Here is a 24,240-nt window from a genome sequence, read left to right on the forward strand (position 1 = left end):
GTACATTGTGCTTGTACATCCTGCCGCTTGTTGTGTGCACAAGAATCGCAGTAACTGTTGTGTGCCATCGACCAGGTATGGTGACCTGTATTGGAATGCAGTTAAAGTGCGTGACTTGATTCGCTTCCAGGCAGTGCTAAGCCTATAGATATCCGAATGGTTAAAGTTATTTAGATTTCTCTCAATTTCGATAGATTTTCTAATTAGTCTTGGCCAGTAACTAGTTTTGCACAGATTATCAAAACCACTTGAGTGTCCTTGTTGCCACGCGTATTATGCCATTGCCGACAGTTGTGTTTGGGAATATTTAATATTCCTTTGGAGTTATTTTAGTTGCATGCTGACCATTTGTCCTGTCTGACCAACATAGCATGTGCCACAAGAGCAATTAATCCGGTACACGCCTCCTGTTGATAATAATACATCTGTAGTACCAGATATTAGTTTTAGTATTTAATGTACCATGTCAAATCTGACTCGGATTGTTTTTTTTCCAAATATCTGGCTAGTTCATCAGTTACTCCTGCAATGTACGGTATTTTAAGGGTTTACATTTATTGTTCAGTTTTGCTATGATCTTTATTATTTTTCTTCTACTAAGAGGTTGTTTGTAGTGGGTAAGGAAGGTGTAATCCATGTGCTCTGTGCTTTGTGGTTTGCTGAATACACTCGGGCACTCAGACGCACAATGCTCTCGCTGAGAGGGTGACCCCCAGTGTGCGTGTGAGTGCGTGTTTCGTGTACATGTGTGCACATGTGCACGTGTGCGTGTACATGAGTGTTTGTAGGTGCACATGGCCTGGCACAAGCGTCGTGGTGACGTCACCGCCACTTAGTGGCGAATGGCGGTTGTTGTTGTGTACGGGTGTGTACGTGAGGTTGTTTTTTTTGCCGGACACACATGTGTGTACGTGTGTGTCCGGCAAAACAACCTCCTACCTCCTTGCAGTGCCGGACAGGCAACACTGTCGTGGACATTGCTGTGGGGGGAGGGTCAATACCCATTGGCCTCTCCCCTCATGGCGTCTGTGACCACCACAGTGGCTAAACGGGGGCTCTGGACGGGTGCGAGGGGCTGGTAACCCCTCCACGTTCAATGAATTACCACGAGACTACGATATAAACATACAAATGTAACAAATAAGCTTGTGCCGGAGGCCCCAGGGGGACAGGCTTCTATGACGTCTCCTGGCCAAACCCCAATTGGCAGAGCCAGGAGATTGAATCTTCACCCTCGGGGCTCCTCCAGAAACAACGAAAAACCACTGCGGGTGGCCATGTGGAATGTTCGAACGCTCACTGCGGAGGAGAGGCTGCCACTCCTTTGTCGGGAGCTGGACCGGTACCGCCTGGATCTCTGTGGCATTCAGGAGGTCCGGTGGACCGGTTCTGGCTCCTGCCACCTGCCACCATGAGGGGTGGACAGTCCTCCACTCGGGGCAGGAGACTGCCAAACAACAGGGTGTGGCTCTTCTTCTGGACAAAAGAATGAAGGGGGCGTGGGAGCGTGGTGGTGAGGTGTGGGAAGCTGTAAACCCCAGGATACTTTGGGCTCGCCTTCCCATCAACCGGAGGCGAGGAGTGGTGGTCGTGGTTACTTATGCCCCCACCGATGACGAACATCCGTGGAGGGATGCAGGCAAAGCCGATGAGTCAGATGCCTTCTATGACCTCCTGTCACAGGTGCTGGCTAAAGTAGCCACTCGGGACAGAGTCATCTTGTTGGGTAATTTCAATGACCGAGCCCATGGGCTTGTAATTACCAACACGCTCTTCCGGCATCGGCGCATCCACACAACATCATGGATGCATGCCGCGTCCAAGCAAGAACATCTGCTGGACTACATAGTGACGAACCAGCGGATGCGAGCCCATGTCCTTGACACCAGGACCTACCGTGGAGCTGATCTGCTCTCTGACCATCGACTAGTCATCTGTAAAATGCGCCTGCCATTCTTCCACTCCGGTGGTGGGTGTACACCCAGGACCCCATTCCAACCAAAAGTGGCCTGGTCTCAGCTGATGAAAGTTGCAAGCGAGAATTTCATCATCGCTTGCAGCTGGGGTTGGCATCGACCCCCACTCCTCCTGATGTCGAGGGTAAATGGGCGAGGTTTAGGACTGTGACTCATGCAGCTGCAATGGCTGCTTTGGGTACGCGGTCCAGACCTCCCCAGATACCTTGGCTGACAGAGGAGGTGTTCAGGTTAGTTGAGAAAAAGTGACAGGCCCACTCTCATCGGCTACAGCATCCCACGTCAGAGAATGTGAGGAGGTTTATCGCAGCCTTCGCTCGGAGGTTCGGAGAGCCGTAAGGCGCTGCAAGGATGAGTGGTGGTCGCAGGTTGCTGAGGAGATGGAGTCTGCCTCAGTGGCCCGCGATCACAAATCACTATTTAATTCCATCAAAAAAGTAACCTGCAGCGCCACACCTATTACCAGTATTAGGGGAAAAAAACGGTGATCCAATCTCCGACCCCCAGGAACAGGTTTGCAGATATGCTGAGCATTTCTGTGAGGTCCTGGGGGAGGGGAAATCTCTCAGCCAGGAAAACACAATGGCACAAAGTGGGGATAACCCTGCTGAGGCTGCAGTGCCTCAAATATTGGAAGAGGTCACCCCCCTGTGAGTGGCTGGCTGAGGTGCCATCTGTTGAGGAAGTACTGAAGGCGATCCGGAGTCTGAGACCAGGAAAGGCACCGGGCAGAGATGATCTCCGAAGCGAAATGCTGAGGGAGGGTGGCGTTTGTGCACAGACTGCCCTATATGACATCATAACAACAGTCTGGACCACTGGACGGGTTCCGCAGGATTGGAAGGATGCCCTGGTGGTCCCCCTCTTTAAGAAGGGGGACCGCACAGACTGTAACAACTACAGGGGCATTTCACTCCTCAGTGTGCTGGGAAAAGGTCTTGGCAAGGATTATTCAACATCGCCTTGCTAGGCACGCTGAGGAGAGGCTTGCGGAACCCCAATGCGGTTTTAGGAAAGGGCGGTCCTGCACAGATGCCATATTTTCTGTCTGTCTGCTACAGCAGAGATGTAGGGAATTCCAACAAGACCTAGATCTCTGCTTTATTGACCTGGTCAAGGCCTATGATACCATCAGTAGGCCTGGGCTCTGGGTTGTTCTTCGTGCTTTCGGAGTCCCTGACCCTCTGATCACGATCATTAAGGACCTTCATGATGGTGAGCGGGCCCGGGTAAAACTACATGGCCGGGAGTCAGAGCCTTTCCCTGTACACCTTGGGGTGCAACAGGGATGTCCTCTGGCTCCCACATTATTTAACATCTATTTTGACCACGTAGTTCGTGAAGCCTTCAATAGCTGTACCGGGGGAATTTACATCTGGTACAGATATAATGGGAGGCTGATCGACGCCCAGGTGCGATCAAGGGATGGCTCCCTATTGGTCAACCACGTTATGTATGCCGATGATTTGGTAATAGCTGCTCATTCAGAAGACGAGTTGGAGACGCTGCTGCTGAGACTGGAGCGTGCCACTAAGAGGTGGGGCCTTACCATCAGCCCCACCAAAAATAAGCACCTGCCTGGGTATTTTGTACCATCGGACACTCCGCCCCCACAACTCCCAATCGGTGATGGGGCAGTTGTGGAGAGAGTAGAGAGTTTCCCATACCTGGGCAGTGTGCTCATGACCGGCTCCAGTTTAACAGCAGAGGTCTCACTCCGAATCAGTCGAGCGGCAATATCTTTTCATCGGTTGCATAACGCTGTGTGGAAGCTACCTGGTCTGTCGCTCCGCACGAAGCTTCAGGTCTTCTCGGCCACGGTCATTCCCTCCCTTCTCTACGCTTGCGAAACGTGGACCCCCCTAGTGGAGCATCTTCGCCGGTTGGAAACATTTAGGCTGGCCTGCCTACGATCCATCCTGGGTTTAACCAGGCTGGATTGTGTGAGGAGCTCACAAGTCCTTGAAAGATCTGGGCAAAGTCCCATCGGTGAGCTCCTCCGGCAGGCAAGGCTGCGTTGGCTGGGTCATGTAGCCCGCATGCCCAGCCACCGCATGCCTAAACAGCTTTTGTTCGGCCGGATCGAGGGGGCTAAACGGGCGCGGCACGGGCTAGAGAAGAGATGGAGTGATGTGGTACAGGAGGACGTGGAGCTGAGTGGACTTGCCGATGACTGGTACCAGCGGTGTCAAGATCGGCCTCTGTGGAGGAGGCTCGTGAAGGACACTACTGGGCAGTTGGAGGCAGTCGCCCTCCAACAACAACGGAGGGCGGAGGAGCGACGCTCACAACAACGAGCGGAGCACCGGGTGGCTAAAGCACAACAAGTTTGTACAGTAGGGGGCACAGGTGGTGCATCAGCCAGTCATCTCGGTCATCTCGGTCAGTCGACCCGTGGCACCTGGGTCTGCCCCGTGACCTCCTGCCAGCGGGCGTTCGACACTTCACGTGGCCTCAAGGTGCATGGCCTGTTACAAGCGTCGTGGTGACGTCACCGCCACTTAGTGGCGAATGGCGGTTGTTGTTGTTGTACGTGTGTGTGTGTACGTGTGTGTGTGTGTACGTGTGTGTGTATGTACGTGTGTGTGTGTGTACGTGTGTGTGTGTACGTGTGTGTGTGTACGTGTGTGTGTGTGTACGTGTGTGTGTATGTACGTGTGTGTGTATGTACGTGTGTGTGTGTACGTGTGTGTGTGTACGTGTGTGTGTATGTACGTGTGTGTGTGTGTACGTGTGTGTGGAGCACGGCGAGGCTGCTTTGAGAGGCACCGCGCGTGATGTACGCGGCGCTAGGGTCATGCGAGGCGAGCGGCGCACTCCGACTGGTGGACACTTTCATTATTTATTTCCCCTTGTAATTAAAATTTAAAACTCCACATCCGCTACGGCAATGTTTCACACGTCCAGATGAACGTTGTTCACGACAGTTTGAGAGCATTGAGCCAGGAACGCTATTTGTTAAGCGTGACGTAATTCTTGCGCGTTCGCTAGGAGTTGGGTATTTAGATGTCGGTAGGTTTGTAGATATATATATTTTGGTATTAAGTAGGCATTCTGCCTCTATGTGAATGTTGGTAATTGGGTAGGTAAGTTGGTTGTTATGTAGCCAGGTAGGGGAGTATGATGGCAAGTCGATGGGTAGCCGGTGTTGAAACGACTGATCGTCCACTGAGACAGTCATGCGAATTCCATAAGTGTTGTGCTGTTACGTGGGTGTGTGTCACGGTGTGTGGGTGTGTGTCACGGTGTGTGGGTGTGTGTCGCGGTGTGTGGGTGTGTGTCACGGTGTGTGGGTGTGTGTCACGGTGTGTGGGTGTGTGTCACGGTGTGTGGGTGTGTGTCACGGTGTGTGGGTGTGTGTCACGGTGTGTGGGTGTGTGTCACGGTGTGTGGGTGTGTGTCACGGTGTGTGGGTGTGTGTCACGGTGTGTGGGTGTGTGTCACGGTGTGTGGGTGTGTGTCGCGGTGTGTGGGTGTGTGTCGCGGTGTGTGGGTATGTGTCACGGTGTGTGGGTGTGTGTCACGGTGTGTGGGTGTGTGTCACGGTGTGTGGGTGTGTGTCACGGTGTGGGTGTGTGTCACGGTGTGTGGGTGTGTGTCACGGTGTGTGGGTGTGTGTCACGGTGTGTGGGTGTGTGTCACGGTGTGTGTCACGGTGTGTGGGTGTGTGTCACGGTGTGTGTCACGGTGTGTGGGTGTGTGTCACGGTGTGTGTCACGGTGTGTGGGTGTGTGTCACGGTGTGTGTCACGGTGTGTGGGTGTGTGTCACGGTGTGTGGGTGTGTGGGTGTGTGTCACGGTGTGTGGGTGTGTGTCACGGTGTGTGTCACGGTGTGTGGGTGTGTGTCACGGTGTGTGGGTGTGTGTCACGGTGTGTGGGTGTGTTTCACGGTGTGTGGGTGTGTGTCGCGGTGTGTGGGTGTGTGTCGCGGTGTGTGGGTGTGTGTCACGGTGTGTGAGTGTGTGTCACGGTGTGTGTCACGGTGTGTGGGTGTGTGTCACGGTGTGTGGGTGTGTGTCACGGTGTGTGGGTGTGTGTCACGGTGTGTGTCGCAGTGTGTGGGTGTGTTTCGCGGTGTGTGGGTGTGTGGGTGTGTGGGTGTGTGTCACGGTGTGTGGGTGTGTGTCACGGTGTGTGGGTGTGTGTCGCGGTGTGTGGGTGTGTGTCGCGGTGTGTGTCACGGTGTATGGGTGTGTGTCGCGGTGTGTGGGTGTGTGTCGCGGTGTGTGGGTGTGTGTCACGGTGTGTGTGGGTGTGTGTCACGGTGTGTGGGTGTGTGTCACGGTGTGTGGGTGTGTGTCGCGGTGTGTGGGTGTGTGGGTGTGTGTCACGGTGTGTGGGTGTGTGTCGCGGTGTGTGGGTGTGTGTCGCGGTGTGTGGGTGTGTGTCACGGTGTGTGGGTGTGTGTCACGGTGTGTGGGTGTGTGTCACGGTGTGTGGGTGTGTGTCACGGTGTGTGGGTGTGTGGGTGTGTGTCACGGTGTGTGGGTGTGTGTCACGGTGTGTGTCACGGTGTGTGGGTGTGTGTCACGGTGTGTGTCACGGTGTGTGGGTGTGTGTCACGGTGTGTGTCACGGTGTGTGGGTGTGTGTCACGGTGTGTGTCACGGTGTGTGGGTGTGTGTCACGGTGTGTGTCACGGTGTGTGGGTGTGTGTCACGGTGTGTGGGTGTATGGGTGTGTGTCGCGGTGTGTGGGTGTGTGTCGCGGTGTGTGGGTGTGTGTCACGGTGTGTGTGGGTGTGTGTCACGGTGTGTGGGTGTGTGTCACGGTGTGTGGGTGTGTGTCGCGGTGTGTGGGTGTGTGTCACGGTGTGTGGGTGTGTGTCGCGGTGTGTGGGTGTGTGTCGCGGTGTGTGGGTGTGTGTCGCGGTGTGTGGGTGTGTGTCACGGTGTGTGGGTGTGTGTCACGGTGTGTGTGGGTGTGTGTCACGGTGTGTGGGTGTGTGTCACGGTGTGTGTGGGTGTGTGTCACGGTGTGTGGGTGTGTGTCACGGTGTGTGGGTGTGTGTCACGGTGTGTGTCACGGTGTGTGGGTGTGTGTCACGGTGTGTGGGTGTGTGTCACGGTGTGTGGGTGTGTGTCGCGGTGTGTGGGTGTGTGTCACGGTGTGTGGGTGTGTGTCACATTAGTGTGTGTCACGGTGTGTGGGTGTGTGTCACGGTGTGTGGGTGTGTGTCACGGTGTGTGTCGCGGTGTGTGGGTGTGTGTCACGGTGTGTGGGTGTGTGTCACGGTGTGTGTCGCGGTGTGTGGGTGTGTGGGTGTGTGTCGCGGTGTGTGGGTGTGTGTCGCGGTGTGTGGGTGTGTGGGTGTGTGTCGTGGTGTGTGGGTGTGTGGGTGTGTGGGTGTGTGTCGCGGTGTGTGGGTGTGTGGGTGTGTGTCGCGGTGTGTGGGTGTGTGTCACGGTGTGTGGGTGTGTGTCACGGTGTGTGGGTGTGTGGGTGTGTGTCACGGTGTGTGGGTGTGTGTCACGGTGTGTGTCACGGTGTGTGGGTGTGTGTCACGGTGTGTGTCACGGTGTGTGGGTGTGTGTCACGGTGTGTGTCACGGTGTGTGGGTGTGTGTCACGGTGTGTGTCACGGTGTGTGGGTGTGTGTCACGGTGTGTGGGTGTGTGGGTGTGTGTCACGGTGTGTGGGTGTGTGTCACGGTGTGTGGGTGTGTGTCACGGTGTGTGGGTGTGTGTCACGGTGTGTGGGTGTGTGTCGCGGTGTGTGGGTGTGTGTCGCGGTGTGTGGGTGTGTGTCGCGGTGTGTGGGTGTGTGTCACGGTGTGTGAGTGTGTGTCACGGTGTGTGTCGCGGTGTGTGGGTGTGTGTCACGGTGTGTGGGTGTGTGTCACGGTGTGTGGGTGTGTGTCACGGTGTGTGGGTGTGTGTCACGGTGTGTGTCGCAGTGTGTGGGTGTGTGTCGCGGTGTGTGGGTGTGTGGGTGTGTGTCACGGTGTGTGGGTGTGTGTCACGGTGTGTGGGTGTGTGTCGCGGTGTGTGGGTGTGTGTCGCGGTGTGTGTCACGGTGTATGGGTGTGTGTCGCGGTGTGTGGGTGTGTGTCGCGGTGTGTGGGTGTGTGTCGCGGTGTGTGGGTGTGTGTCACGGTGTGTGGGTGTGTGTCACGGTGTGTGTGGGTGTGTGTCACGGTGTGTGGGTGTGTGTCACGGTGTGTGGGTGTGTGTCGCGGTGTGTGGGTGTGTGGGTGTGTGTCACGGTGTGTGGGTGTGTGTCGCGGTGTGTGGGTGTGTGTCGCGGTGTGTGGGTGTGTGTCACGGTGTGTGGGTGTGTGTCACGGTGTGTGGGTGTGTGTCACGGTGTGTGTGGGTGTGTGTCACGGTGTGTGGGTGTGTGTCACGGTGTGTGTCACGGTGTGTGGGTGTGTGTCACGGTGTGTGGGTGTGTGTCACGGTGTGTGGGTGTGTGTCGCGGTGTGTGGGTGTGTGTCACGGTGTGTGGGTGTGTGTCACATTAGTGTGTGTCACGGTGTGTGGGTGTGTGTCACGGTGTGTGGGTGTGTGTCACGGTGTGTGTCGCGGTGTGTGGGTGTGTGTCACGGTGTGTGGGTGTGTGTCACGGTGTGTGTCGCGGTGTGTGGGTGTGTGGGTGTGTGTCGCGGTGTGTGGGTGTGTGTCGCGGTGTGTGGGTGTGTGTCGTGGTGTGTGGGTGTGTGGGTGTGTGGGTGTGTGTCGCGGTGTGTGGGTGTGTGGGTGTGTGTCGCGGTGTGTGGGTGTGTGTCACGGTGTGTGGGTGTGTGTCACGGTGTGTGGGTGTGTGTCACGGTGTGTGGGTGTGTGGGTGTGTGTCACGGTGTGTGGGTGAGTGTCGCGGTGTGTGGGTGTGTGGGTGTGTGTCACGGTGTGTGGGTGTGTGTCGCGGTGTTTTGGTGTGTGTCGCGGTGTGTGGGTGTGTGGGTGTGTGTCACGGTGTGTGGGTGAGTGTCGCGGTGTGTGGGTGTGTGGGTGTGTGTCGCGGTGTGTGGGTGAGTGTCGCGGTGTGTGGGTGAGTGTCGCGGTGTGTGGGTGAGTGTCGCGGTGTGTGGGTGTGTGGGTGTGTGTCGCGGTGTGTGGGTGTGTGTCACGGTGTGTGGGTGTGTGTCACGGTGTGTGGGTGTGTGGGTGTGTGTCGCGGTGTGTGGGTGTGTGTCACGGTGTTTGGGTGTGTGTCACGGTGTGTGGGTGTGTGTCACGGTGTGTGGGTGTGTGTCGCGGTGTGTGGGTGTGTGTCGCGGTGTGTGGGTGTGTGTCGCGGTGTGTGGGTGTGTGTCGCGGTGTGTGGGTGTGTGTCACGGTGTGTGGGTGTGTGTCACGGTGTGTGGGTGTGTGGGTGTGTGGGTGTGTGTCACGGTGTGTGGGTGTGTGTCACGGTGTGTGGGTGTGTGTCGCGGTGTGTGGGTGTGTGTCACGGTGTGTGGGTGTGTGTCACGGTGTGTGGGTGTGTGTCACGGTGTGTGGGTGTGTGGGTGTGTGTCGCGGTGTGTGGGTGTGTGTCACGGTGTGTGGGTGTGTGTCACGGTGTGTGGGTGTGTGTCGCGGTGTGTGGGTGTGTGGGTGTGTGTCGCGGTGTGTGGGTGTGTGTCACGGTGTGTGGGTGTGTGGGTGTGTGTCGCGGTGTATGGGTGAGTGTCGCGGTGTGTGGGTGTGTGTCGCGGTGTGTGGGTGTGTGTCACGGTGTGTGGGTGTGTGGGTGTGTGTCGCGGTGTGTGGGTGTGTGTCACGGTGTGTGGGTGTGTGTCACGGTGTGTGGGTGTGTGTCACGGTGTGTGGGTGTGTGTCACGGTGTGTGGGTGTGTGGGTGTGTGTCGCGGTGTATGGGTGAGTGTCGCGGTGTGTGGGTGTGTGTCGCGGTGTGTGGGGGGTGTGTGGGGTGTGTGTGCCACGATAGCGCGCATTACCCATGGCCTGCAGCCGTGGGGCCTCGTCAGCGAAACCAGCCACCCAACCCGGCCACCTCAGCAAGTTTTACTCTGCGATTTGAAGATAATTAAAATGGGTCTGTGAAATTAAACGACACATTGCTTTAGTCACAGCTCCAATCCGCGGGCCCTGAGAAATACGATTTTTTTGTTGTAATTAGTTGCGATGCTGCTAAAGTAATGGAAACATGGGTGAGCTATTGTCCTCCCATATGGTGGCGTCCCCACCTTGATAGTCATTCACTCACTCTGCTCGCACCGGACTCCGCTCCTCTGCGTCTAACGATGGAACCTTTACATGTGAATGTTTGCGTGCACGTGAGTGTGCGTGTCTATGTGTGTGTGCTATACGGGGGATCTTTGTCTTTGTGTATACAATAGGTGCTCGCTAACATCTTCCATCTTCCACGCTCGTGTCCCTCTCACGCGGGGTCTGCTGGCCTTGCCAACCGTCTCCATGTTGCCCTGTCCTGCGCCGTCTCTCCTTCCGCTCCGTGTGCCGCCATGTCCGATCGCACCACGTGCCCCCAATACATCTCCCTACGCCTTCCTCTTGATCTCTTTCTTTTCACTTGCATCACTTGCATCTTCTGACCCACCTAATTTTCCTGTTGTGTCCTCAACATAACCGAACCACACCAGCTTTTTATCTCTCATCTTCTCTGTCATTTCTACCACCTTGAGTCTTCCTCTCACTTCTTAATTTCTGATCCCCTGTCCCTTCCTTGTTAAACCCAACATCCACCGCAACATCCTCAACTCTGTGACTACCAGGACGCGGCCCCATACAACAGCACCGGCCTCACCACTGTCTTGTGCACTTTTTCTTTCAACCATCTGCCGGTATTCAAAGTCAGCTAACCCATGACGCCTGGGCCGGTCCCGTGACCAGCCCGTGAGCGGACCTTTGGTAATTTGCGTGGCCTCATAGTGCACTTAGCCTGACACGAGTGCTGACTGCTGCTGCCGCTGCCATTCAGGGGTGCACAAGCTGGAGGTGCCGAATGCGGAGGACGTGCCCAACGCAGAGCTGCACAGCGACCACACGATGCGCGTCGCCGGCGTTATCGCCGGGATCCTCGCCGTGCTCATCCTCCTCATGGGCGCCATCCTCTACATCAAGCGCCGGTGCCGACCACATTCCTCGCCCGCTCGCACGCCTGCACGCCCGCACGCACGCTCGCCCGCTCGCACGCCTGCACGCCCGCACGCACGCTCGCACGTTTGCTCGCTCACTTGCTTGCTCATTCACTCGCTCACTCACTCATCCTCTAATTTACTCATCTTCTCATTCATTCACTCAGCCACTCACTCATTCAGCCACTAAAGGACCCAATCATTCACTCACTGTCTCTAATTTACACACACAGCTACTCATTGACTAAAAACGTCTCTCTCGTGCACTCACTCATGCACTCGCTCACCCACACTGACCCACATGTTTACCCACACACCCGTGCACTATTTTTGCTCACACTTGTACACACACACGCCCGTGTACACTTGCGTACCACCCCCATGTGCACTCCGCTCAGAGAGCCCTGCCCCGCATGAGTGCCCCCATGCGCATTACACTGAATCGGAAAGGGCTCTGTTGGCCCCCCTCAGACTCGATCGGGCCCCCCCCCCAGGGTTCATTGATCCCCCCAGGATTCCACTGGGCCGGCTCGGCGTGAAATATCAAGACTGCCTCCCGTGCTACCTGCGTTCAATCGGACCGTGAATAGTCAGTTAATTTTTAATTGGCTGCATAATTGATAACATTATTAATAATCAATCAGCTGTTAATCTAGATCGTTATCGATCAGGCCATTATAAATTAATTCAATTATCGTTGAATTATATTTTTTATTTAATTTATATATTCATACATTCCTCCTGCCGTCCCCCAGACAAATCCCGGCACGAGCGCTTGGCCAGCGATTGGTGTAGCCCCCCTTTGGGCACCGTGGTAACCACATGAACCCTGCGGGGTCACGGTGGCCACACGAGCGCCGATGTCGGCCAGTTGTCGCACTCGTGCCACGGCTCTCCGTGTGGTGTTTCGCGCGATCCTGCCGTGTGTTGTTCGGCACTATGCCTGACGTTTCGCTCCAAAATAATTTCCCGAAGGAGCAGAGTTCGGCTGGGTTGGCTGTATGACTGGTATGACCCACTGCCTGAGATTACCAGGTTCCGTAGGCTTGCGGCGCTATGAGATGGCAGAACAGCAAGGGGTCCTCAAATCCAATTATCTGCGCATCTCGTGTCCGTGGTGGGTTTTCTCTGGGTATTTTAGCTTCCTCCCACGCAAAGACAAACACTCGTTAGTGGAATTGGTCAATTGTCCCATTGCAGGACTCTTCTAAAATAGACAGTTTCTCTTAAAGCTACCGGTGCATGATGCGAAACGTCGGACATCACATCAACCAACACAAGGCACAACCATTAAGCTCACCGGAGAGAGCCACGCGGCACATTGCCGGCAGTGAGTGACCGGCTTGCACGTAGGGGGTGGCAGGGTGGTGCGCAGCAACACTCGTGCCTCACAGCTAGAAGGGCTTTGGTTCACATTCTGACTCCAGTGTCTTCCTGTGCGGAGTTTCTATGTTCTTCCTCATGTTCTGCATGGGTTTCCTTCCATAGCTAAAAAAACATACAATGCAACTGGTTTTGGCCAAACATCCGCAGCACCCTCCTGATAAAGGGTCATCTGGGTTCAGTGTGGTTTTCCTGGTTAAATAAGCAAGAGTCATAGAATGTACTTATCCCTCGAACAGCGGTTGGGTCTGCGATAGCCGCCCAGTGGGTGGCCCGCTGACGCACTGCTGCTGCACGAGGCCCTGGCGGCTGGTCGGGCCGTGCGGTCGCGAGCGCAGCTCATCACGTGCTCCGTGCGTGGCCGCCTGCCGGGGGGGCCGGGATGCCCCCCGCACGCTTCGCGCGTCTAACGCGCGTCGCCTCCTTAGAGGTCTTACTCTCCATTTGCCCCTCATCTGTGCACTCGCCGGTGCTGCCTTGTCGAAGATAAGACGGTGGATCTTTGTAGATGTCAATGTTATATTTACACGTGTATAAATATCGACATGCTGAGGTTTTTTAAAAAAAAATGCACTAACAAAATTGTGCAAGTCGAATTTTTCGTCAAGACATGTGGCTTTTATTCAAAATGGACAACATATTAAACAATTGCTCTTCTAGAATGAACTGCATTATGGGACAGTAAAAGCTGTGGTTATGTAAAAGAAAACATATTTTTTAATAAGAAGTAAAACAAAATATTAGTTTTTAAACGTTCTATGAATTTTTTTTCTCTGGCTGAATTATACATTGTTTTGGCCGCTATATCCTAAAACAAATCTCATTAACATAACAAATCACCTTCTTATGCTTGGCAGGAGGAGCTCCCATTCATACTCCTATTACTTGTAAGTAGCAATAAAGTCACATAACGTATCTGCTTAATTACCACCCGCGACACACGTGACCTCCTCACCCTCATCCATCCCTCCATCCTTCTCTCCGCGGGTCCCTCCATTCCACACGGCTCCACCGCACGTACGCGACCGCCACTCTCCCTCTCCTGGAGAGCCTCTCCCGCACGGCTTTAACATTCCCTACGCATCTCCCTGTGGGGACGGTGTCGCTCGCTTGGCCCCGGCATTCCCACGCGTCTCAGTGGCTCCGTCTCCACGTCATCGCATTCCCCCGATACAGTCCGCCGCCCGCGTGGGCGTTGGCGAAGGGAATAATTCAAGTCGTAACGCGGTGTTTGTGTTTTTTATCTCGTCGTTGGAGCGGCTTCGTGCCCCGAGGGGCGAGGCCACCGGAGTGCCGCCCCAACGTAGCCGTTTAGCTCCGAGCTTTCTTCTCCTTTCACGTTCGTTGGAAGATTTTTCTTACGTCTTATCGGAACTCGCACAGAACAGCTGCTTCTTAGAGGACGGCCCACAAAAGTAATTTAACACAGTACTGCGTCTGAAATTCCATCCAATGGCCTTTTTACCCACACACTACGGGACAGTATATTCCGCAGCAGATAAATGTTCATCTCATTGTGACCAAACTGATCTTTTTAATTTTCAGAATTGGATTTTATCCAGATTAAACGAGAACCAAATTAGACGCGATGGGATTTGTTGTGCAGTGATTGGTGACTGGGCTGCCACGGCCATTATGTTTAAAGGACTCCATCCCTCCAAGCGGCTCCGGTGCTGGTGCCAACTCACGCCACAGAGCCCTGTGAGCTTACAAAGCGAAAACAAAGTTCTCAAGCATTGGGGGGTGGGGGGAGATTTACTGTTTGTGTGCCCTAATTGTCATGTTAATGAGCACTACCAGGCAGAGCGGGCTGAGCATTAGAGATTCGGGTAGGCCTTCATTTGGGGCGTGGGGGTTCCGTGCGGCATGCGGCGTCGCCTGTGCCGCTGCGCATTCAGTAGCGGCATCGTCTCGCACGCTTCCCTGCGTACACATGCACACACGCACGTACTCGCACAGACACACGTACGTACTCGCACAGACACACGCTCGTGCGCCCCACCATGCGATCATTCATATACAATTGTGTAGCGTTTGGTGATGGCTCGTGTGGCGCTTGCTCTCACACGTGTAAGCTCACGTGGTGGGGTGGAGTGGTGGCGCAGTGGTTAGCACGCTGATCTACCAACCCAGCGACCCGAATTCAATACCCGTGATATTTGAACTCGTCCGGGACCCCCTGGTTCACCAACCCACACTAATCAGCATGGTGAAGTGTGGTCAAGCAACCGGTTTAACTTTCACAGCGTGGGAAGACCTTCATCCAGCAGTGGATTCACTGGAAAGAGCTATAAACTGTTATTATTTCATAATATAATTACCCCACGAAGGCAAAGATCCTCTATATAGCCTACACAGGCTAATAGGGCAAGTGCTGTTAGCGGGCACCTACCATGTCTGGCACGGTGTACCATCATTACTCCTTCACACGCACACATTCACACGCGCGCGCGCACACAGCCAGACACAATGACAGAACTGTGCCAGCACACGCGATGCACCGAGTGCACAGGAGACCGCAACCTCTCCCCCCTTGTTTCACTTTGTTTCACTTTGCTTTGGCCGCAGGAAGCTGGCGAAGAAGCGCAAGGAGAACGTGGAGCGCAGCAAGCAGGAGATGACGCAGATGGTGGTGAACACGATGGAGCGGAGCTTCCCCGAGCCGAGCCTCACGCTCATGGACGAGCCGGTCTCCTTCCTGGACACGCACAACGTCACCATGCAATGTGAGCGCAAGCGCCACGCGTGGACGACCGAGCGTCGCGCCACGCCGGCGGGCGGGAGAGTGGCACGCGCCGTCTCGTCATAGCGGTCTCCGGCTGCTCCAGCGAGCATCCACGCGGAGTTCGTCTCCCATTTATGGTCCTGGGCCGGTGGTGGAAATTCCACATTAATATGACGAGTGTGAGTCCATCCATAGAACAACCACTGTTGACTTCCCCACAAAAGTGGTACTCATTTAATCAGCCACAGAGGGATGATGGGCTGAATCGACTGCTCCCCTCCCCCCCACCCAGGATGTGAACTCGCGACCTTCCAATTACGAGCCACTCACCGCACCACTGTGCCGCCTGGCCAGATCATCAGCAGCATAATAAACACTGCCCATGGTCTTGAGTGGTGTATTATTATTTTTTGTATTATATTTATTTCCCCGGGAAGACTTAGAGATTTCCCAGGAGAGCAGCAGCTGTCTCCAGAAGAGGAAAATACCGGGAAAAACAGGAGCGGGTGTCAAAGTTTAGCGAAGCCAACGTGTGTTCTTCCTGCCCTGTGTCTGAGAGTAAGCGCGAGATCTGGATATGAGACCAGTCACGGCGGGGGGCCGCAAAGGATCCATCGGTGCAATCGTCACCTTGGCTGCACTAATTGTGTGCTGGAGGGGAATATTGTCACCGTGGCAACAATGTCATGCTTCTAGTTGTAGCGTCGCGCTCAGTCACGTGTGACACTGCAGGGGGCCTCTTGCAGTGCCAGACGTGGCCGGGGTGCGTTGCCAATGTGTGAGACACCAACGAATCTCGGAGGAGACATTCTGTCACACTGTCGAGATGGTGGGTGTGGATGTGTAGCTTGTATGATGCTCTTTGGGAGCTGTGATTGCGTTAGCAGCCTAATTGACAGAATGATGTTGATATAATAAAAAAATAGTTTATCACTTTTTATATACGGAATAATATGATTGTCAACTATTTAAAATTAAGTAATTCAAGTCATGCTTTTACTTGAAAACAAATAACTGAAATAACTGTGAGTTAATGAAACAGTGTTCTGTCATGGCATGTATTAGAGCAGCGCTCCCCAAGCCTTTTGGCACCAGGGACCCGTTTCGTGGAAGACAGTTTTTTCACGGACCTGGGGGGGGGGTCATCATTGGGTCTTTCCCCTTTTCAAAGAAGCTCTCCAGCGACGTTTGTTTTTGTACTCATTGTGGCTACTAGGGGTTAGCAGCTTGTGGGCTCACCAAAACTGTGACTGAGACAAATGCGCAGTGCGGGAATGAGGCGCGGACGGAAGTGGTGAATAATAAATTAATGGGGGCGGGCCACGTGCGGACTCGCCGCTCTCACCTGCTGCAGCTGTGCGGCCCGGTTCCTAACAGGCCACGGAGCGGTCCGCGGCGCGGGGGTTGGGGACCCCCCTGTATTAGAGAAGACAAGTCCGTGGGCTTGGGCAGGACACATCGCCAGACGAGATGATGATGATGGGAAAAACTAACAATGAAGTGGCAGCCAAAGGAGCTCACACACCCGAGAGGGCGTTCCCCCACAGAGATGGAGCATTTAAATCAGCTCCTTTTTAGGTGCTCAGTGGGTTGTTACAACTTCACAATATACTGCGCGAGATCGCGACGGCTTGGGGAGATCTTCATCCAGCAATGGATTGATGATGGCTGATGATGACGAAAAGAGTGGAAGCAAAACACATCTCAATCTAAATCCGGTTCAAGTGACCACTCAGAGAGACGCAGTGATGCTCACCCGGTGACCCATGACCCAAGATCTGGCTTCTACAGCACGGCACGGTCATGTAGCAGACGTCTCAATGATTCAGAGCCGTGCATCATCTCTCACAACTGCGGCTGTCGAGCCCGCCATTCAAAAATATTGCGGCTCATTTTCGGTCGCCAATCGTCTGGGCTGTGGACTCTGCAGTCTGTGGCCCTGGCGCGAGCTTCGTCTGAAGTCAATTACCTGTTAATCATTATCCCATTGACTCTGCGTTTTAATTGCTAGTGGCCCTTTCCGCTGAACTGACAATAATTCACGTTTATTACATTCCGCATCACGCGGGTTGGATATTGAGAACCGCGTTTCGCACGACGCTGCGCTTTAACGACGCAACGCGAGCGAAACGTTTACTCGGAGAAGGAGAGATGCGCTTGTCAGTGTGGCTTTGTGGTGCGGCGTGCAGGAGAGACGCTGCGTCTGTTTGAGTGAGGCTCCTCGCTCCGATATACGTTGCCCCATCCAGCAGTGGCGTGACAAAAGGGGGTTTCTCTGTTCCCCCTTGGCACACAGCTACAATTAGCACGGAGACGACACGTACACCTGCGGCCATATCATCATCAGCCATGCTCAACCTACTGCTGGATGGAGGCCTCCCGCAGCCAACGGCACCTGTCGCGATCCCACGATATAATAAATGGACCGCGCTCCATGTGACTTGGTGGCGAGCGAGGAGCGGCCGTCTCTCCGTGTTGCTGTTCACCTTCCGTGGCTCGCGGCTGGACGAGTGTCTGCGTCGAACCCATTCCCTCTGGCGCCCTCGCCTCGTGCTGCCCGCCCTCGTGTGCACCCCAGCAGATCGCTTTTGTGGCCAATTATTATCGGTGCCGGTTAAAAATAAAAATCTCTTTAACGCGATAGTCCGAAAGATCGTGCTGTAATTGCACATGAAAGGTGGATACGGAGCTGGGATTAACCCCAATTCGCCAGCCCGCGCAACTACGTGACTTCATCAGCTCCATTCGCGGTAACGGACGGCAATTACAATCAAAGTGCAATCGGGCTTTGTTACTCCGTAACTTGGCATCAAAAGTTGGAGAGTTAAATTACACTTTAAATAACTTTAGATTTCCACATTCAAGTCTCTTATTTGCCCCATCATTGTTCCCTGCGCGACTTAAATTAGGAATGTAATGATGAAAGGATTTCTGGTGGTACTTAATTTTGAGTACTTTACCCGGCCTAACTTGCGTTTAATTAACGGCTGCAAACTTAAACATCGACGTGAAGAAAATGGAATGTAAATCTGAATTGGGAAATGACTCGTGGGAATTCATTTGTTGTTATTCTTATTACTGATTTAGTTTTTAGCAAGAGCCACACTCTTCCAGAGAGGCTCGGCATATTCTGTCCACGGATCTTTATTAAATGCCGTCCTGATATAAATAATCGCTTAATCAGTGCACAGGCGACCGCTCCAGGCTGAATCACCGTCTCCCCGTGACATGACCCGCGCGGTGAGAGCGAACACAGCGTGCCGACGCATGCCAACGAGACGGAGCGATGAAATCGGTTCAGTGCAGGTGCTGGGCAGCCGTTACATCGCACGATCGTCAGAGGAGGCAGCAGCAGCGGCTAGGCCTTCATCCTGCAGTGGATTGAGCCTGGCCAATGACGACGATGACTCTATCTCTGGCGTGCGATGCGCATTGCTCATTAGCGCGACTCAAAACTCTCCAGATTTCAGTGAGGGGAGGGATGGACGGATAAATCGTCGCCATATAGGGCAATTACCAACGTGCTAACCTCTGGGGTTTTTAGTAATATTAAAAAAAATTTGCTGTTTTATAATGGTAGCAAAAAAGATAATTTCCATTTGATAATTGTTGTTCTGGTCGAGGGAACAGGGACACGAGATTGGAAAGTTTGCGCCGGCCCTGATATTTAATTACCGCTCTCGTAATGGGTTTGGCTAATCGAGTGCATGCCGCTGTCCACCAGCGCCCTGTGCACGGCTCCTCCTCGCTCCCCCGTGAGAAATTCGCGTGCATTCACTCCACTTTACAAACTTTTGGACGTTTTATGACCTAATTTCGTGAAGCGGGCGAGATAAAAAAAATATTCGCTTAACGACGTAAGAATTCAGCAACAGCGCAGACGTTATTATCCGAAACAATTTGGAAACCCTAGCCGGCGTTTGTGAATTAACCTGACCACACCGCACGCTTCCATAGACGCGTATCAATGGGCCGGCAGTGTCTCTTTGGGAGGGGGGGCGGTTGTTTAAGATTCACTGGTGAAGCCTGAGATGGCCGGGCATCAAAGGTGGCTCTGTCATATCCACGAACATGAACTACTCTATAATAGCATTCCGAATGGATACTCTGTCTCATGGCATGATGCCTATAGCATAATCAGGATAAAATTGGATTAAAACGACAAGAAAGCAGCTTAATAGACCCCTGCATGATGCCCACGGACGAAAGCTTCAAGGAGCGAAACTCGGGCACCGCAACGAGATAGATTAGGGTGGGCAGTATCACGTCACAAGCGCGGGGCTTCTGGCAAGAATACGAGCGGGAAGTGTCTCAATCAATCCAAGATGTTTAATCGCCATAACGACGGTGAGACGGCTCAAATTTGGCACAGAGAGCGATTAGAAGGTGGCTTCTCGCTCCAATGGTGGGCGCGGCGCGCTCGTGCCCGCTGGGTCACCGTGCTCGCTCGCGGCCGTGCCATGGTGACGCTGACCGCGTGCGTGTGTGTGTGTGCGTGCGTGCGTGCGCGTGCGTGTGCGTGCGTGCGTGTGCGTGCGTGCGTGTGTGCGTGCGCGTGTGTGTGTGTGCGTGCGTGTGTGTGTGTGCGTGTGTGTGTGCGTGCACGTGTGTGTGCGTGCGCGTGTGTGTGTGCGTGTGTGCGTGTGCATGCGTGTGTGCGTTTGTGTGCGTGCGCGTGCGTGTGCGTGCGTGTGTGTGCGTGGTTTCCCTCCTTCCGTCTGTCCGCAGCGTTTTGCCCGTCTCCCACCAACGCGGTGCAGACGCACGGCACTCTGTGCCGCACCGGGCAGCCGTACTTCATTCAAGGTTCGCCCTCCGCGCGCAAGCGTGCATAAGTGTGTGTGCGCGTGTGCACACGAATGTCAGCGAGTGCACGTCTGTCCAATGAGCGTATGCGCGAGCCTGCTTATGAACGAGTGCATGAACGCGCGTGCATACAAACGCGTGCGAGCGCGTCTGCGCGTGCAGGCGAGCGTGTGGGCCCACGTAGGTGTCGTGTGCGTGGGAGCGTGCGTACACGCACGCGTCCAGGTGCGCGTGTAGGCGTCTCCGCTTGCGCAGGGATCGATAGACGGCGGCTGTGCCGAGGGCGCCGTTTCACTTTGTGGCGGGAGGCCCGCGGAGCGAGCAGCGAGAGCCGCATCCGCACCGCGTCCAGGGACCGTTATGAAGTGGTGCATTAGATGCACCACTTCACAATTCATTAAAATTGCCCCCGTTAGCCAGAATATCATAACATTGGCAAATAATCTAGATTGCTACTGCCAGACTTCTAATCCACACCCATAAACAAGACCAGTTTGCCCTGGTATTCAAATCCCTTCACTGGCTCCCGATTCAATCCCTCATCAACTCTCGTCTATCTCCCTCAATATTCTCAGGAGCCCACCGCTGCCTGCCACTCGAATCCTCTCCACGTGCTCTCTGCTCCAGTAACCGAGACCCTCTGCCAAAACTCTAACTCAACCCTTGCTCTGCTGCTGCTGCTGTTCCCAAGGTCTGCCCGTCTGAGACCTCCTCCTGCCCTGGATTGAATCCTGGCTCACGCCGCTCCTCTTCTCCCGTGCGCGTGGCTTCCTCTCTCTCTCTGAGCGAAGTGTCTCGACACCTGCTCGTCTTCCCTAATGTTGCTTCAGTGCAACCCCGCGATCCCTACCGTATACAAATCCGTACGGCCAGACTTTCTGGACGGGGATGCCCACCCTATTTATTCGGTGTGGGTCTACTTTGGCAAGGGAGGCCCCGCGAGTGTCTAGTGGGCACAGCTCGAGGTTGCAGCCCTGCGATTGGTTGCTCGCTCCACTGCTGGCAGAAAGGCCTCCAGTGGAATGAGCTCTCGAGGGGATTCGATAAACTCTGTGATGTTGATCAGACATGTTGGAAGAGGTAGGAGTCCCCACATTTTGTCCCACCACACGTCGTGACCCATTCGTTCTGCTGGCGAGGGGGATTGAGAAACTTGCTCCATTGTTTCAAATGCCATGAGATCCAATCAGACCAGCGACCGCTGAATTGCAAGTCCGGTGCGCCGATCACTACCAGGTCAAGTAAGATTTGAATTTTGCCCGACAGTAGTGACAAGGCTCACGACTCCAGCTATTAAAGCAACAATTCCACACGCGTGTCATGATGCAGCGTCTTTAATCTGTTGTAGACTACAAAGAAAACACGGATGTCATCAGAGTTCGGCAGCGAATCAAAGTTGAGCCTGGTTAGCACTTGGATGGAACACGATCTTTGTGGTGTTCTCCCCTCACACGTGGAGAAGCTGCCGGCACGTGGAGCGAAACGTCGCACATCGTGGTGCCACTGAGCAACACGCGGAACAAACCAAAAACACATCGGAGAGTGTTTTCGTTATTGTGAAGTCACATCCTGTGGAGTTTAGAGTCTGAATACATTGCTTCGTTGCTTGGGTAGAGATGAGAGCAGTGCGTGGGAGTCACGTGCCAGCTCTGATGTCACCGCTCGTCCTGGCGAGCAGCACGACGCCGCCCCGTCCACGCAACCTCCCTCTCCCGCTGGCTTTTCCTTTCACGGTTTTCTCACATTTTCCGTTGATTATTCATTCTTATTATTCTCCCAACTGATTCTCCTTTTGCTTTCTGCCTCTCCCCCCCAACCCGTGTCCCCCCCCACCTCCCCCCCTCCCTCCCTCCCTCCCACCCCCACTCCCCACCTCCCTTCCCGGACTCGTAACGGTCACTCCTCTGCGGCCTTTTGCACGGCAGTTCACGATGACTTGTTTGCATCCATTGAAGCCTTAGGTGAGAACCGACCGCTACGCGCACTTTGTTCCATGGCCGCGTGCGTGCGTCCACGTGTTTGTGTGTGTGCACGTCAGTGTGCTTGAGCGTGCGCGCACGCGTGCATGCGTGAGCCGGTGTGTGTGCATGAGTGTGCATGAGCAAGTGCGGAAGAATAGGTGTCGGCTTGTGGCACATTTGCACACTCGTGTGTAGATGTGAGTGCGTGTGTGTGTAATGGGGAGCGACGGCGCAGTGGTTAATGCACCGCTCTACAAACTCGGCGATCCGAGTTTGATTTCTGCTCACAATCGATATCCGTGGCACGTTTCCCCACTCGTGTGTAGATGTGCGTGTGTGCACGTTTGTGAACACTCTGAACCACTGGCAGAGCCAGTGGACGGGTGGGGGGGAGTGGCACGTGCCCCCCCTATGATCCGATCGAAATCCCTAATTTCGATCGGATCATTGGGGTTTAATAGTAATAAATCGGCATTTTGCGACCGCCACTTCCACAGTGCAGCATATTATTATGTGCCAGGGACTATGAGATGATAGGACAATAGTCTGAGTCCATAATTGGCAATAAGTAACGGCAAAGCAGTTATAAATGACTCAGAATTGTGCGCAGTTGTGTATACAGGACACACCTTTCCTGAAGGCATCAACACCTTCAGCGAGCGCGATGCCGATCACACAACGCGGTTCGAAATCGACGTGTGTGCGCCATCGCCGCACACACAAAGAATAAAAAGCAAGGGACAAGTCCTTACTTACTAACAACTCCTTACTTACTAACAACTCCTCTATCATTTTTCATTGCTGGAGGGGTTGCCCCCCCCTACCAGAAAATCCTGGCTCTGCCATTGCTCTGAACCTCGCCTACTCCACATATCGCTGGCCTTATCGCGCGTCGATTTGCGACGACGCACGGCTGCGATGAACGATCGCTCCGCCCATGGCGGCAAGGCACCTGCCATGCCAAGGATCTTCCATTGTCGCAGATTCACAGCATCGGATACCGGAGAGCAGAGTGGATAGCGTGTTTGTACAACGCAGGACAGGTGTAGGTCAGAAAGAAAAGAGAGCGGAGCTTCAAGGCCAACCAAACAAGCACGGCCCTGTATTTGCACTCGCGTGCATTCGATGTGAACTCTTCGCAGCCCGAGTACGGATTGCGCAATCGCGTCTGGGAGCCGCGAGCTCGCCCGCCCCACGTGGGCATTCCGCTCGTGAACTACGGCGAGGCAGTCTTATGGGTGGAGTTATCTTGTAGCTTTACAACTCTGACTAGCTTCACACTTGCTCACTGCACCACGATGCAGGCCACCTGTATGCATGTCCTGCGTGCGTACAATATCAGCGACAGATTGGCATCCAAATATGGAAAGTGGGCATCCCCTGAGTCAACCCGGACTGAAATTAGTAACCTGTAAGGTATGGCCTTGAACATCGAATCTGAGAAGACAAAAGGAGTTTGTATGTGGCACTGGTAACATCACCCAGTCATGCTCTACCCATACAATAATAAACAATCACTAACAGCACGTGTCCCTATGTTCTCTGAGGTTCTACAAAGGAAGCTTTGTTTTTTGTGTCTGCTAGTGTGTGCGGGCTCAGAACTTATCGCATTGTTCCAGGATGCCAGAAACCTGGCTTTGAGCCGTGGCCATTAAGAATGCCGGTGGCAGATTGAGTCAGAGCCTGTCCTGGATCTGCTGTATATCGGCGCAGCCGGTCAATGAGTGCCTAATGCAGTGTGTGAATATCAGAGCTCGAGTGAAAAATGTGGCCGGGCAATGCGCTGGTACCACCGCTCACCCCTGCGGTGAAAAAGGCTGAATGAGGGCTCTTTATTTTGTGTCCGTGTGTGAATGCGTGGATACGCGTATGCGCGTGTGCACGAGTTCAGACGAGAACCAGGCCGGCTTCAAGGATTCGGGGATCCTCCTGTCGTCGCCGAGCCAGCCCCGCGGCACCGGCAGCGTTAGTGGCACGCTCTCCCGGAGCCCCGCCGCCCCCCTCCGCCCCCCGCTGAGCGAGATCGAGCCAGGCGGCGGCGGCGGCGGAGGAGGAGGAATCGGCGGCGGCGGCGTCGTCCCGTCGCTGCCCGACCGCACCCTCCCACGGGGGCCGCCTCTGCCGGGGCGCGAGCCCCCGCCCCCGTACCCGTCGCCCACGTACCCCGGCGGCGTGCCGGCACGCCCCGCGATCCGCGTGGCCGACCTGCTGCAGCACATCGGGCAGATGAAGAGCACGGAGGGGTGCGGCTTCAAGGAGGAGTACGAGGTGCGTGCGCCCGCTCCACGACGCTACGCGGCCGTCTCCGCCGTGGGGGCTTGGCGCCATTCTGCCGGTTAGCTGCAGATGG

The 24,240-nt window shown here is 54.6% G+C and overlaps 1 protein-coding gene across 3 annotated transcripts in view; it reads left to right on the top strand.

Annotated features, from left to right (window-relative positions):
- Positions 1-24,240, top strand: part of PTPRK (protein tyrosine phosphatase receptor type K) — a 177,095-nt gene that overhangs the window by 108,597 nt on the left and 44,258 nt on the right. For 2 of the 3 annotated variants that reach the window (XM_078614791.1, XM_078614775.1), the window contains exons 14-18: positions 10,859-11,006; positions 13,256-13,285; positions 14,967-15,124; positions 19,852-19,929; positions 23,782-24,158. In XM_078614791.1, the coding sequence (XP_078470917.1) occupies positions 10,859-11,006; positions 13,256-13,285; positions 14,967-15,124; positions 19,852-19,929; positions 23,782-24,158 (791 nt within the window). The remainder of the gene's footprint in view (positions 1-10,858; positions 11,007-13,255; positions 13,286-14,966; positions 15,125-19,851; positions 19,930-23,781; positions 24,159-24,240) is intronic. The other variant, XM_078614783.1, reaches the window with a different exon arrangement.

This window comes from Lampetra planeri, chromosome 2, assembly GCF_965212315.1.
Source record: "Lampetra planeri chromosome 2, kcLamPlan1.2.h2, whole genome shotgun sequence".
In the NCBI taxonomy this organism is placed as follows: Eukaryota; Metazoa; Chordata; class Hyperoartia; order Petromyzontiformes; family Petromyzontidae; genus Lampetra; species Lampetra planeri.